The sequence below is a fragment of the Vigna unguiculata genome, chromosome 11, assembly GCF_004118075.2.
Source record: "Vigna unguiculata cultivar IT97K-499-35 chromosome 11, ASM411807v1, whole genome shotgun sequence".
In the NCBI taxonomy this organism is placed as follows: Eukaryota; Viridiplantae; Streptophyta; class Magnoliopsida; order Fabales; family Fabaceae; genus Vigna; species Vigna unguiculata.
The window spans coordinates 18,718,431-18,734,738 of record NC_040289.1 but is presented as its reverse complement, the minus strand read 5'-3'; the positions used below and the strand labels follow the sequence as shown (position 1 = coordinate 18,734,738).

Sequence of the window (16,308 nt, the reverse complement as noted above, 5' to 3'; positions counted from 1 at the left end):
GGATATAGATCATTAAATTGTCGTAAAGTTAACCCACTTATATCAGGTGCAGAAGTAGGTGTGACAATTTGTTGCTGATAATCATATGAATCACGTGGTTGCTGTGGATAGTAATCATAATTCACTTGAAAATCACACTGTTGATTATTTTCATATGAAAAACTATTTTGCATTTTTGAAAGAGGTTTTCTGAAAAGAAATAAGTTGAAAGCTTGTTGAGTAGACTTCCAGGAAAGAGAGGTGCGTCTCAATGGACAACTTAAGTACCTTGTCTTTCCTTAGCCAAAGTTTTTCCCAACTAGTTTCACAAATTTCCCAACAAAATTCCTCAAACAAAAATTATGCTTAAAAAAATAACTAAATAAAATAAAATAAAATAACTAAAGAAAAAAAAAAATGTTAGAACAAAAATTGAGAAAAAAAATGTTAGTGATAAAATAAAAAAAAAAAAAATAAAATCAAAAGAAAAAAATAAAAATAAGAACTAAAATGATAAAAATTCTAACCGTGTTCCCCGGCAACGGCGCCAAATTTGATAACGCTGTCGTTGACGCGATCAAATTAATACTACTTATCTATAACAACTTCAGTATTGTTAAGAAAGTAGTCAACAAAATAGTAAGGGTAAAGTAACCCAAAGTCGTCTCCCAACGAACACGGAATTGATTTTTAACAAATTAGTTCTTATAAAACTATACAAAGAGTTAGTCAAATAAAATAAAAAATATAGGGGATTAAGATAAACAAAGATAGAAATAAAATTTAAAAGATAAAAAGAAATAAAAACAATAGTAAAGAAAATAGATTGATTCCATTGCTTTTTCAAAATAGATTCATCATCGGTTATCTAAAGATTATTGCTCAATTAATTATTGTTGTAGATTTACAAATTAATCAATGTAAAGTCTCAATTAATTTGTTGGCGTTCTCACTTTTAACCAAAGTACAGTCTCAATTAAAAGTGAGAACTTTTAGATTATCCATAGTAAATTCAACCAAAGTACAGTCTCAATCAAATTTTACTATGCCTAATCATGTCTATTCTTTTATCTCCTCACCAAATAAAAAGCTTAATTAATCAAAGTAAAGTCTCAATTAATTTTCATTAGAGTAAATACCTTTAACCAAAGTAAAGTCTCAATTATTGGTAAAAACTCATTTAATCACATGAAAGTTTCTAAATAAAATCAAAGTAAAGTCTCAATTAAATTTAAAAACCCTTGAACTCATATGATCAACATGCATATAGATTTAAAATCATTACTTTTTACGTGATTCAAAGATAAAAGACATAGATGAATTAAAACCTCAACAATAATAAAAAGAACAAAGAAATTAATTCATTCTAACCTCAAATCCATAATGAAATTACAATGGAATCAACCCAAGAAGTTTAGCAATCCATGGAATACAAAATAAAAAGAAGAATAGAGAGAAGAAAGAGAGAGAAAGGAAACGAAATTAGGCCCCCTAAGGGTTCCAAAACTCCGAAGTCCCGAGCTTGTTTTTACTTCTCCCTTGGTCTCTTTATATAGGAATTGGACTGGGCTTTTCTGTTGCTAAAATCTCTCAAATATCTTTTAAAATAAAGATAAATATAAATATTTAAAAATATTTGGAGAGATATAGACTATTTGACAAATATAATTGGTTGATAATATCAATATCTAATATAATTAAATTAATTAATTACTTAAAGATATATGATAAATTATCACCAATTAATATTTGTATTAATTTTCCAAATCAACCCTTTGCAATCTCCTTAAATTATCTTCTAAATAATCCAATATCTTCAAGATATATTTGTTTGTTGTGGAACTAAAAAGATTCAAGAAGATCTTGTCATATTTAAAAAGATTTGGTAGTTATTATCTTTTAATATTTTATGATATAATTAAATAAGATAATTATTTAAAAATATCAAATAAAATATCTAAAGATATATTTTCCCAAATTATCTTCTATCATAAAGATAAAGAAAACCGCAAGGTCCAATTTTTCTTTCCTCTCTTCTTGGTTTAGCCAAACTTCTTCACTTTTTCAAGCTTTTCTTGCCGTCTTCATGTAATGCTTGGCCTGAATTTTTGTGCTTTTGATAATTTCTTATTCTTTGATTTATCTTTAAGGTGTCATGAAGCTTTAATCAATTTATTTCCACACCTCTAAATGAGCTTAAAACTTAACTTCAGCTGCATCAACAAACGTTAAAATATCCAAAAATAATTTATGCAGCTAAAAATCACTTTTTAAGACATTTTTATCACACAAGCTCAAACAACCTAATTATCAAAATTATCAATTAAATCACTCTTTAGGCACACAAATTCAATTAAATACCCAAATTAAACATTAAATGAGGGCAAAAATACCCAGAATTAAACATTAAATGAGGGCAAAAATAGGAGCAGCTCCATTCTATACTATCCCCGTGGCCCTTCGCAAAGTGGGGAATGGACATTCTTGGCCCTTTCTCCCCAAGTAAAAGCCAAGTAAAATTCCTGATAGTAGCCGTCGACTACTTCACAAAGTGGATAGAAGTCAAACCATTAGCCACTATTACAGCGCAACAAGTCCAACAATTTGTCTAGAAGGATATCATATGCCGGTATGGCGTCCCGCATACAATCATCACCGACAATGGCCGACAGTTTATAGATAAAGAACTTGCTAAATTCTATACTAGCCTAGGCATCAAGCATGTAACCAGCTTTGTTGAACACCCACAGACCAATGGACAGGTCGAGGCAGCAAACTAGGTTATACTGGTAGAATTGCGTAAACAGTTGGACAACGGCAAGGGCCGATGGCCAGAAGAATTAGTGGAAGTGCTATGGGCCTACAGATGTACACCTCAATCAACAACAAACGAATCTCCGTTCAGCTTAGTATACGGCGTAGACGCCATGATACCAGTTTAAATTGGCGAACCATCTTTGTGCCGAGAACTATACAACCCAGTTCAAAATCACCAAAACATGAGCACCCACCTTGACCTCTTACCGAGTTAAGAGAAAAAGCCCAGATACGCAACCTAACGGCCAAATAGAGAGCGGCTAGAAAATATAATGCAAAGTTACATTCAAGGTCGTTCGTGAAGGGAGACTTTGTTTGGAGAATGGCCAGTAGTGCAAGAAAAAAGGATGGCAAGTTCTCCGCCAATTGGGACGGCCCGTACTGAATACATGAAGATGTTCGAGGAGGAGCGTATAAGCTTGAACAATTATCAGGGGAAGAGATACCCAATACGTGGAATGTGTCCCATCTCAAGTTTTATTTCAGTTAAAGACATGTATTGTACCGAATACTTGTAACCCTGGGTATACACTTAGTTCCCCACCCTTACTACAAGTAAGTGGCCTGGGTCGAACACCCTTAACTTGATGTTAATACGCTTTTAGTTCTCCACCCTTACCACAAGTAAGCGGCCTGGGTCGAACACCCTTAACTTGATGTTTATTCGTTTTTAGTTCCCCACTCTTAGCACAAGTAAGCGGCCTGGGTCGAACACCCTTAACTTGATGTTAATACGTTTTTAGTTCCCCACCCTTACCACAAGTAAGCGGCCTGGGTCGAACACCCTTGACTTAAAATACTTTCGAAATTAACACAGATATTCACGATAACATCATTCGACACGCTACTATAACACATCATATCGGCATCGCACAACAAAAAACATACCAAGAATAACGACAAAGTAGATAGTGTACGAATTAACGGCAAATTAAACAATGTACGGGTTATTACAAACATAAAATTTTTAACAAATAGCAATCATATAACTATATCCTAATTCGCCTTGCCATCTTCACCCTCCACAGTCGCTTCCGCATTCATCCCCTCATCTGACATGGCCTTCTCCGCCTCCTCTCCAGGGCTGCTCTCGGATTCAACAATGAGCTGGTCGTCCACTACATCTTTCTTCACCTCAAATCTTGGATCAGCCACATCAATCTCCTGGCAGGAGAAGGCTGCCTGCCTCACCCCTTTCTGAAATCCATTAATGTGCTCTTGAATAATGCAGCTTTTCAAGTCTTCGAGCTCCACCTCCACACCTTCATGTTTTTCCTTCAACTCGTCATAGTCCGCCTCAAGGTTAGCTATTCTCCCCTTAAGCTTCGTCTCTGAATCTAAACAGCGAACCTTCCAGGTCCCCAACCTCTTCTTCTCCTCTTCCCACCTTTCCCTCTCCTAATCCCATGCAGCTCTTTCTTCTACAAACTTGTCGACTTTCCCTTGTAGATCTTCCAGTTTTTCTCGGTTGCCTTCCTTCACCTCCCTACGATACAGCGACCCAACCCAACGACTCAATATCAGCGCCTTGCTCCCAAACTCCACCATTGTCCTCACCAGGTGGTCCAGCTCCATATTATCAATAGAGTTAATCAATATCTCCGACATGTTAATCTCAATATCTTTTCTAACAGTTGTCTCCGGTAACTTAATCAGACCAGCTTCCGGCCCCTTAGCACCACTGGACAAACCCTACCCCAATAAGGCGGCCCTCACCTTCTATACATCTTTGCCTCTACCAGGCCTGGCCGACAATTTGGCTTTCCTTTTGGTTCCGCCATGTACATCCACCTCCACCAATGACTCTTGCAAATTTGGGACCTCAGTATTTCTGGCTACTTTCGCTTTCACCGCCTTCTCCTTCCTCAGCGCTTGAAAAAGAGTTAAATTCTTCTTTCCAGCTTGAGCCATATGTCCTGCATTGAATACACAAAAGTTCGAATAGTTTAACTTAGACACATTGAGACAGTTTAAGTCACAAACAGATACCTTAAATATCAATAATCGGATGAACCGAATTATAAACCCTAACTAAGCCCTTAGTGGGCAGTTTATCAGTAAACTTCATCAGCACCTCCACCACCTCCCTATCCGTCGCTGACAACTCATCAGTACTCATATCCTTATACCTAGAGGGGCTACCCTTTCAACTAAAAGGGAATTTAGTACTCCCATCTACATTAAGGAAATGCGATTTTCCTCCCTCCTTCACTACAACCTTGGAAAACCCATCCTTGAAGTGCTTGAACGATTGTGTAAATGCGTCCAACCTACTAATACTCGGCCTGCTCACCAAGGATAGCCATGTAGTCAGTTTTCGAGGCCTTATGTCGTAAAAGTATAAAAATACATGAGGAGACGGCCGCAGATACAACGATTGGCATAGAACATGAAAGGCCTGCAAATACGCCCAACTATTCAAATGTAGTTGAGTAGGCGCCACGTTTAACTAGCGGAGCACCCCCATGGCAAAGTCATCTAGGCCTAACATGCAATTGGGAAAAATGACACATATACATATAAAAAAACCTGTCGACAGCTCCCATGACAAACGCGTTCAACAACGCTCACCCCCTCCAATGACACTATACCACGGTCCACGCCATTTGCAATAACGAGAGTACAATTCAACCACGAGTTCAATAGACGAAACCACCAGAATAACGACGATTGGTTTCGGACATTAGCCACAACCCAGTCATAACCGGCTTTGGCCGGCCAGCTACTTTCTGCTATCTCCTCGGGAGGATCTTCCCTCACCTCGGTTATCGTATCCATCGGAATCCTGCCCACCACAGCCATTGGACTAGCACTTTCCTCCTCAAGACGCCTACCTGCACTCCCTCTAGACTGCATACTCCCACTACTTGACGACAATAACGACACACTATCACTAGTACTAGACATACCTTTCTTGAATGAAAGATGCCGACAGATACAAAGGACTAGTCGAACAGTTCCAACACACGCAAATCTCTGATTTCAAAATCCTTACAAATGAGCCAACAAAAACAAACTTTTCACGAAATTCGCATTTATAAGCGATGACTCCAAACGACACAACTTCTTCCCGCCAAAAGTCACAACCCATATGAAGCATCACAATGCACGCCAAAGGTCACAACCCTCCGAAATGACAGCGCAACTCCCCTTTGGATTAGACTTCTGACACCCCTTCACCTGCCACACACCTCTTCACATATTTTACCTTTAACACTGTTCATCACAGTTAAAGGCTGGGGGACTGGTTCTCCACACTTAGCTAGCCTAGCCACACATACCAACACTTCTCATCCTTTACCGTCACAGCTATACCGGCAAAGACTGGGGGACTGGTGTACCACACCTAGCCGTCCTAGCCAAGTTATATCCAAAAAGCCCATCTACGTAACCACCAAGGACGCAAATAATAATCACCATGTATGAATGAATGATAAGTACCCAGCCCAGACCGCCAAAGAAGTAACCGTCTAAGCCGCTAACTGAGGATAATTAAACACTAACTTAGCAATAACTTAGCATATTCGGGACACTACCACTAAGGCCCTTGAGGCCCACGATATTCGAATTAAGGAGCCTGGACCATGACCCAAGCCCACCTATGGCCCAAACAGGAGCCCAACCCATGACGTGACAGGACATAATTAATAAGCCTATAAATAAGCATGGACCCCAACAATTAAAGGTACGCATTCATTACTCTCCTAATTACGAGATTTGACTTTCTAAGAGATTTTGCTGACTTGAGCATCGGAGTCTCTTCTGCAGGTAACCCCCTCGGGTCCAAACCAGTTCACACCGAGATATCTACAGGCGACATGTATCGACCGAGAGGAAACCTACTGAGGAGATTGCGGACCGGAGTAAGGTAACGCTTGTGTCTGACATATCTTATTTGTTCTCTGCAGGAACATTAGGGTTTAAAAGAAATCGAACAACTGTTCGACTTCTTTACGTGAGTAGCGACCATTTTTCTCTCTTCCATTTTCGAACGCCCATTTCATTGCAGAACACCATTGTTCATTTGTTTGAGTTTCGTTGCAACACGCAGAGGTTCCTTTGTCGCTCCATCACTCGTCTGTCGTCGCACAAGCCTCCTCCATTGTCGTTGTTCAATCTCGCTTGTAGGTATGTGCTTCTCATGAAACCCTCTTGTGTGTCGTTCAATCTCGTCGGCGAGATGAATGGAAGTGTCGTGAAACTGTTCCGGTGTGATGCGGTGGTCAAATATGGTGGTGATGACACATTGTCGGCATTTAGGTTTGAATGGTGGTTAGGGTTTTGATTTGGGAGAAGGTTGAAGATGATGATGTGGCACCCTATGGTTAATGCATATATGTGTACAAGGATCATGGCTATGTGTCATGCTGTTATTGGGTCAGTATTTTTATTTTAAATTCATGATACCCATTAGGCCTTGATTCCCTCCAAAATCAAGGTAGTAACTCTCACATATGTCTTGGGTGTGGAACCGAAAGCAAAAGGCGGCGAAATCCCTCGGATGCACTTGTATATATTTGTATATATTTGTATATTTCACTATCACTTACAATATGTTTTTCTTTCATATAATTTTGTTGTCACTAATTTCAATGTGTTCATGACCATTAATTATCCATAAAAATTTTATATACATATTTTGAAGACTTTTAAACTTTTATCATAAGAAAAGATATATTTTGTTGTAATAGTCTTTAAAAGAATTGTTACGGTGAAATCTCGTAAGAATCTAAAAATTGGTTTAATTCCACAATATTTACTGAGGTTACTAATCAGAAGAAGAAAAATCGGTATTTTAGGCGGCAGGCAGACGTGAAAGAAATGATAAATTCCGCACAATGATAATGATAATAATAAAGAATAAGTCAAATTCTGATTTTAAAATGAGCTTTAATTTAATTCCACTGTCTAATCACCGCCTGAATTGTCAAAGAGCGTCAACCATATCCCTCTTAGTTTGTCACTGTTCTCACTCTCACCAAACCCATTTTTTCTCCTTCACTTCCCAATATAAATACTTCAAACTTTCGAACCCTTTTCCATTCGTTCATTTCTGTTACTCTCACTTCTTCACAATTCACAGCTCCACAAAGATTCTCACACTCTAATAACACAAACTGACATACATAACATCCTTAGTGTTATCAAATACTTTCATGTTTATGTGAAGGCTGAACCAGAAGAAGTTTCAGCCATGTCAGAAGATCAGTTTCAAGCAAGTGGAAACTGGTGGGAATCAGCAAGACACGTTAGGTTTGAGAGTGGTGAAACGCAGTCTTCTTCTTCTGGCCTCACCAACATGGGAAACTATGCTTGGCAGCAAGATATGGCTAGGTCTTCTCCTATGGATAACTCTGCCTCAGGAGGTTCCTCTGTGGTTTTCCATGACCAGAAGCAACTTCAAGTTCAGCCACATCATGACTCATCAGCCACAAATCCCACCAATGACCATCCCAACTTGCACATGATGGGCTTGGGCCTCTCATCCCAAGCCATGGACTGGAATCAAGCATCTTTGCAGCTGTAAGTGTAGTCTGTGTCAAGACAAAGACTTCTACAACAATACTACTCAAAAGTAGTACCCAAAAACTAAAATAAAATAAAAAAAGAAAAAAAAGTAATTGGATCTTTCGTTTTCTATTTTTCTTTCCCTTCTTTCATTCTTCCCTACCAGAAGGGAATAACATTGAAGAAAAAAAAAGAGCAGCAGTAAAGGTCTTAAATTGTAGTCTTGTTCACCGTCGCAGTTGCTTCGGTTTCTATGCGATCTTTGCTTTTGTGTGAATTTGTAGAAAAATGCGACCGATGCAGCCATGATTGTGATATCATATTGCAGACATGGCGAGAGCAAAAACCTTCATGTTGTGACTGAAATCGTGGTTGCAAACCCTTTTTTTCTAAAACCTTGCTGAGTTGTAACTTTTGTGTGTATGTTTGATGTAGGCGAGGTGAGAAGGGTTCTGAAGGCAGTTTCAGGTCGATGTTGCAAGAGAATTTGAGCTCACCAGGCACCACGTTTCATGAAGAAAGTGGGAATAATAATATTGCGTTGTCTCATCATCAACAAGTTCATTGGAGGCCAGAAAAATTGTTCTCTGCGGAGCCATCAAGCAATGAACTGAAGAGGGGTTTCTCCTTGGACCAAACACAGTTCAGTCCTCAATATAGCTCTGGGGACAGCACTGTCACAAGCCAAGGTTTGCCTTGTACTTTTCAGATGGATTATGTCGGTAACCCTTCTTCAATATTGCAAGGACTTTTGGGACATGAGAGCAATAACCAACAACCCCACCAAGGTGGTAGTGGTTCTTATGAGAATCGTTCCATGAATTTTCCTTACTCAGCAACCAGCTATGGATTAAGCTCAAATATTGAGTTAGTGCCTTCTTGGTCAAAGGTGCCTCAGTTCTTAAGAGCTTCACCACCAAAACAACAACCCAATAACCAGTTGCATTTCACCAACAACGCTCCCTTTTGGAACGCTAATTCTGAGCCTGCTATAAAGGATGCTCGATCCAGCTTCATCTCCTCTTTGCAAACCCCCTTCTCGCCATCAAATTTCGATGTTCAATCAAAGGTATTTCATTTCACTTTTGCTACACAGATATACAAATAAGTTATCACAGTAATTAAGTTTAAACTTAAAACTTCATACTAACTGTTTAAAATCCCCACCACTACGCGGATCCTGGTAGATCATAACACTATGATATATGATAATTCGTTAATATACTTTAAATCTCGAAAAATCTGTTTAGCTTTTTGTTTTATTATTCTCTTATTTAGATTTTTCCTGTCTTTTTACGCTTAACTACAATAATGTATACATGAAAACTATGACATGTTTTACTTTTATTAAGGATTAGAATTTTCTTCGTAGAGATTATTTGGAAAAGAATGTCGTATTTTTCTGGGTTAAATATTAAACAAATAAATAATGAAGTTTGTATTTTAGGGTTGAAATAAACCACTCCTGCAATTGAGGTGTAATATTTTGTTGACCATGGTTTTGCAGAATACATCTGAAGTTAGGGACTCGGGTGTCGTGAAGAAAAGTGGGAGTGAAACAGCACCAAAAAGGCCCAGGAACGAAAACCCATCTCCTTTGCCAGCTTTTAAGGTACAATAAGTGCAACTAAACTTTCAAGTTGAAGGGAAGCTAGCTAGCTTTTACCTTTTTATCTTTAATTTTTCTCTCTTTATTTATTCTTTATCACATACTTTTAGCTTATATTTTTCGATTTTGGAGTCCTTAAAAATTGGATATGAACCCGTAGTGTACCTCTTCTGTTGTTCTTAGGTGAGAAAAGAGAAGATGGGGGACAGAATCACTGCACTTCAACAATTGGTTTCACCTTTCGGAAAGGTGAGCTTCTGATAAAATCATCTATTCTTTTCTAATATCTTTTGTGGATGACCATGATTTCTTGTGAGTATTTATGATATATAAGAAAGCAGAAAAAGATGATGGCAAGTGTGATTGTACTAATATTGTTTATTGAATTCAAGTTTTAAAATCTGTTTGAAATGTTGTGTGTGTCTGTGTGTCAGACTGATACAGCGTCAGTGCTTTCTGAAGCCATTGAATATATCAAATTCCTCCATGAACAAGTCTCCGTAAGTCCCATCAAAACTACATTAATATATGCATATATCATTTTTCTGAAATTATAGTTTTAATTAGAAAATTTTAATCTTATTTATTTTCTCCTTTTTCAGGTTTTAAGCACGCCATATATGAAAAGTGGTGCTCCCATACAGCACCAGCAGGTAATATACGTATATTTATATATTTCCTTTTCTTAAAAATATCTCCAAAATGAAACTGAATCTTTTTACGTTATTTCGTCATATTGCTACTTTGAAATTTTATTTCTTTCATGAGTTGAATTTTAATATACTATTCTTCTAATGATTCTTATATTGACGACTAAGATCCCGTGTATATAAAATTCTCTACAAATGTATATGTATATATTGATACAAAAATAAATTAAAAAATTAAAAGTAAAAGTAAAATAAATACTTTCGCTTTTGACTTTCTGAAGAAGATAAATGGATAACTTCTTTTTTATAAAAAGAGAGTTTATAGCAGTATTTTTACAGTGTGTTAGACTCAAACTTTCAATATAAAAAGATTACGTGAAATTTAAATGAGTGGATCTATTCTTTATTATAGCAACAATGTTGTTAAAGCTGATATTTTGTTTGAATTTGATAGGGCTTATGTTGATAATGTTGTCTTTTTTGTCCTTTGATCAATTCAGAGTTCAGGTAAATCGAAGGAATCTGAAGGTCCAAAGCAAGATCTTAGAAGCCGGGGGCTATGTTTGGTGCCAGTTTCTAGTACATTTCCAGTGACTCATGAACCCACAGTTGAATATTGGACACCAACATTTGGAGGAACTTACAGATAGCTAATTTATTAGTGGGTGGCAAAAGTGGCACGGAAGCAGTACCCTCAGCAACTAGGACAATATGTCTTATCAAGAAACCAGGCCAAATTGGGAATGATAAGACGAAAGAAAAGAGAGATGTAAAGTTATAGTTAATTAGTTCTTCTGAGATTATGGAAATTGAAGATATTAATAAAAGGATATAGAGGGTGGAGGAAAAATGACCTTCAGCAAAAGGGTCAGTGGACCAATTACATGACGAATGATGAAAGAGGGGCAAGGTAATTTGGCCAATTTTTGGGACTATTGGAGCACAATATGTTTATATATAGTTATAAGTTGTATTAATAATTGAAGAACTATGTATGCACACAAGGGGTGGGGGATTACGAGTGACAAAGAATTAAGTTGCGGAATATAGGGAAGTTTGTGGTGTAAGCTTAGATAGAAAATTGTTATTAGAGGAAGATAAAGGAGCTTTGTTAATTTTTCTTCTTGTTATTTTGTGCATAGAGCTGGGACTACTACTTTAGTTCAAGGAAAAGAAAAAACAAATTTGATGGAATCATTGAAATATAGAAGAGTGAGTAAGTGTGGGATATCTCATTCGATTGGAAATCTCACTTTTGATTTGTTTATTTCTTTAGAATATATGTAAGCGGAAGTCAGAGGGTGGCCCACTCCACCCTTTCAGTTTTTGTTTCAAAATTAAGTTCAAATTACACGTCCACATTTTTCATATATATATATATTTTGGCGATGCTTTGCACACATGCTTTTGTGCTTTGTAATGAATGGTCACATAGAGGCGCTTCTATTGGAAGCACATGTAAAAAGAAGAGAAAACCCACAAATGTTTTCATCTTCAACAAAGTTCTGGAGATGGTCCAGATTTAGAATGACGTGTGCATACGTCATTATTCCAACTTCTTATTTCTACAAGAAGAATAAAAACTGTGCAAGAAACAAAAAATATATAATTTATTAGTTAGTTAGATTAGGTTTAAGGTTAATGAATAGTAGCTATTTAGTGAGATGTGACAGTATTACTTTTTGTTTGAGCATAAAGTAAATAACGTTTTACTATATGATTAATCAGAAACAAGGTAAACTTAAACTTTATTTAAATGTTGTATATGTTTAAAAACACTAAATTTGAGATAATATAATAAAAACAATCCCTCCTTAAAGGATAATCAATTACTAAACACGTAAATTAAGTTCATTCCTGTCAAAATTTATTTAAAAGGGTAATTATTTTTTTAAAATATTAAAAAATGAAAATAATATAATTATGTCCATAAAATAAGCCAACCCCTGTACTGAACTATTTCTTGGTTGATAAATAACTGGGTTATCTGTACTATTAATGGGTCGTTGAGGGAGAGGGTTTTTCTTTTCTTTTTTCTTAAACATGCAATAAGGTCTAATACAGTGTATGGAAGAGGTTGTTGGGGATAAGGTCCAATACTGTTCTTCTTTTCACTGTATTATATTAGGAAAATTAAGACATAATAGAAACAAATTTCATAAGGGCACAATAGAAAGGCATATTATAATAACGGAATATTAGAATTATAAACTTACTAGATTGGCATATCTTCAAACATTTGCCACTAGTTATGACTTGGAGCCTATTGGCCAGAGAGTAATATTATAAACTATTTTGTCTTGGGCTAGGGGAAATTGCCCCTTCATCTCCAAAAGTACTTTTACCAAATCTCACTCTCAAACTTCTCTAGCAAGATCAGAACATAAACTAATTCAAACATAAAGTACTTAAGCATTAGCCATTATTGTGTTAACAAAGCTAGTTGTCATGGGGCTCCACACTATATTCAAGTCTAATTACTTTCTTCCAAAATTTGTCTTCACTAGAGAAACTGTCACACATGATTTAACTATGTTTTCAAGGGTTATCTCATCATCAACCAAAGTTTAATTTAAATAAGATAATTATGAGAGGAATCTACTATTCCCTTGTTTTTGTGGAAAAAAGTATTTGGCACAAAGGTATATTGGAAGAAGTTAGAAGTGAATAAGAGATATGGGAGGGGACCAGCAATACTGTTTTCTTAATAAGTTACCATCTTTATACTTCTCCAATAGCATTAGAGTAGAGTAATAATTATATATAATAAGGTGCATAATGAACCGTATATTGAGCACATTTATTTTGAAAATAATTGGTAAATTAAATATAGTTTTTCTAACCGTTTGAAGGGCATCTTCTTTCGTATGTAGCACCTTTTCTCATGAATATGCCACTCATGAGAAATAATAATTGTATTTTTATTTTATTATTTTGGAGCTGTTTTGTGCTTTAGCTTTTATAAGATATTATTTCATTGTTTTCAATAATTTCTGTCGCATAATGCTTAAACATGATTGCTAATCAATGAATTTCGTAGATACCAGAGTACATGGACCAAAAGAGAGGAGGAATAGAATCTTCAAATTATTTGGGCCTATATCAATTTTCTATAGATTCCACAATTCCTATCCTTTTTCTCAACTTTTTATGGCATCTATTGCAGGACATGACACATACATTTGCTTAACTTCCACTTCTCTACTCTAATCATGTTTGCCATTTATATAAGCACTTGAGCGTAGTAAGAGCAATAAGTTCATCTGCTAACTACGGTGACAAAAAATTATTTCAATAATTGACAAAAGATATAATCAATTATTCCTATACTTGATTATATGAATAAACTTTAAGATTGTATACGTTAGATGAAAAGTGATTTTATGGTATATTTTGTTTGAATTTTCTCAAAAATGTTGATATGTTATAAAAAGTACAAAAGTGGTATAAATTTATTTGAAAACAGATGATTTTTATTATTTGAAACCAAAATATGCTTGAACAGTAATTCTATCAGTTCCTTTTCTATCAATCAAACTAAAGTGTTAGAAAAAAAAATCTAATCCAAACATGCTCTAGTTATACTACAAGGCCACAAGTAACTTTTTCTGCAGATTCCATTCCAAGTTTTCAGAGCTAGTCATGTGTATGTCTGGTCTACTTCATCATGTTTGAAAAGGACCGCGTCATTGGAATCTCGAAAAAGAGAAAAGAAAAAATGAGAAAAATTTGCTGATGGAATTCAAGAGAGTGGCTAGTTTAGCTAGTTGAGAAAAGATATGAGGGTAGGCAACTTTTGCTATGAAACGGAAGAATACGATGCCGCAAAGCTAGAAGTAGAAAATTGGACACAAACCAATGATAGGAAGGGAAAAAATGGACAAGAATACGAAAAAGCTTTGAGAATCACATGACACTCGATTTTTTTTCATATCAAAGGTAAAGAAAAAGCAATGTGTATCAGAATATTTCTCTTCTTTGTGACAGCTGCCTACTTATGTCGCATGGACTGTCTAATCAGTATTTGTTTCAATTATATATAGATGGTGTGTGTGCATAGTTTTCCCACAGTTTTCTTTTTTTTTTTTATTGTCGTATATAAAAGTTAGACAATGGCTATATTTGTAGGTTTAAGAACGACTTCCGGTACAGAAAACATGTGATGAGAACCTATGCAGAGAGGAATGGATGATATAATTAACTAAAATGAATCTGCTAGATTATGAGGGAGAAGGTGCAATTTTAATGGGTATATAATGAAAACGACATACTATAACTGAGAGTTAATATCAAGTTCAAAAATTATGTGACGTCACTAATATGTGTAATGAATCACATGAAGGTTATGCTGCATGGTATAGTAGGTTTGTCCTTTTCCTATAAACCTAGCTTTGCCTCTTCCATTTGATACACCCATTTCGTTTGGTTTTGGGAAACGTTTGAATAGAATATATATAACCATATCAGTAGATCTGAAATGATACATATCCCAATTATTGGCATAGGGGCTATAACTTTGATTTAGTTTTTCTTTCTGTTAAGTAGGTATCTTTTCATCCGGTAGGACAAATAGAGTGGCTTTCTGTTCACAATATATGTATGATATTGTAGACTAGTATAACTTCCTCAAATTATGAAATTCTTGTTATGTCTAATGCATATTATGTGCTTATTTGTTGGCTCTAACATTCATGAGGAAACAAGTGTTTTTTAAGCCTAAAATTGAAAGAAAAGACTAAACTTCACATTTGCAAATATGTACTGAAAAATAAAATTGCAGGCAGAGAGAATATAACTCAATATCCTCTATTATCTAGATTAAAAATTGGGTGAATATCGTCCTTGAGCTGCTTTGCAATGTTGGCAATATGTTTCCCTTGGTGGAACGCTTACTGTAACTCAAGCCCAGTTGGGTTTCTAGAGCCATGACCAGTGTAAGTACCTGCACCATAAGGACTTCAACCTTTCAGCTCGCTCATCTCAAACATGCCAAGATCGAATGTGTAACCTATTGGAACAAATATCCTTCCATGATGAGCCAGCTGAGTGATAGCAGTAAGCATGTCATAGAATGCACAATTTGTCTTGTCGCATTATAGTGCATAATGAATGATAAGATATTTGTTCAACAAGTGAGTCTAGATATATCATTCATGACATATATTACAGAATATCCAATGAATTAACCCTCTTGAAGTGTTGTTAGAAGAGTGAAAATGGCATCACATTTTTAGAAAAAGAAGAGTCTTTCTATAAGCTAGAATATATCTGTCATCATCGGAACTGATACTGAAACTATGAGATAGAGGTGTCAAGAGGGGTCTTACGGTGCAAGCATTTGCGCTTTCCGTAAAAATTGAGTAGAATCAAGGAAAGCCTTAAACTGAGAAGCCATCAATCCAAACCTTGCTGGGAAGCCAAAGATAAACCCATCTGCCTCAGGCAGTTTAATTTGGTTAATGACTGGTATTTCACTCTTGGGTGGTGCTCTCAAATCAATAAGCTCCTCTGCTGACAATGTCTCAGGTACCTGCTCATAGGTTAAATAAAGTCATCACTGCACCTTGTTTTTCCACAGTCACAATTTTTTTATGTCATCAAGTATCAGGGCAATAAATTTTTTATTATGAATCATTAAACAGGATAGAAATGTTTGCTAAAATATATAGCAAACTTAGGCCATAAATGTATTGGAAAAGTAAAGACCACGGACTCTCCACTTGCAAGGGGACCATTATATAGGGA

The 16,308-nt window shown here is 36.0% G+C and overlaps 1 protein-coding gene and 1 pseudogene across 1 annotated transcript; one reads left to right on the top strand and one right to left on the bottom strand.

Annotated features, from left to right (window-relative positions):
* The first annotated feature begins 7,783 nt into the window (after positions 1–7,783).
* Positions 7,784–11,791, top strand: LOC114168336 (transcription factor bHLH123-like). The gene is made up of 7 exons (XM_028053114.1): positions 7,784–8,319; positions 8,740–9,373; positions 9,812–9,916; positions 10,097–10,162; positions 10,348–10,413; positions 10,516–10,566; positions 11,064–11,791. The coding sequence occupies exons 1-7, from the start codon at positions 7,991–7,993 to the stop codon at positions 11,211–11,213; spliced, it is 1,401 nt and encodes a 466-aa protein (XP_027908915.1). The 5' UTR covers positions 7,784–7,990; the 3' UTR covers positions 11,214–11,791.
* Positions 11,792–15,327: 3,536 nt separating this feature from the next.
* Positions 15,328–16,108, bottom strand: LOC114168123 (annotated as a pseudogene).
* Between the last annotated feature and the right edge of the window lie 200 nt (positions 16,109–16,308).

Coding starts and splice junctions, on each gene's coding strand:
- LOC114168336 (XM_028053114.1), top strand. CDS start 7,991: ATGTCAGAAGATCAGTTTCAAGCAAGTGGAAACTGGTGGGAATCAGCA. Junction 9,374..9,811: donor ATTTCGATGTTCAATCAAAG/GTATTTCATTTC, acceptor ATGGTTTTGCAG/AATACATCTGAAGTTAGGGA. Junction 9,917..10,096: donor CTCCTTTGCCAGCTTTTAAG/GTACAATAAGTG, acceptor TGTTGTTCTTAG/GTGAGAAAAGAGAAGATGGG.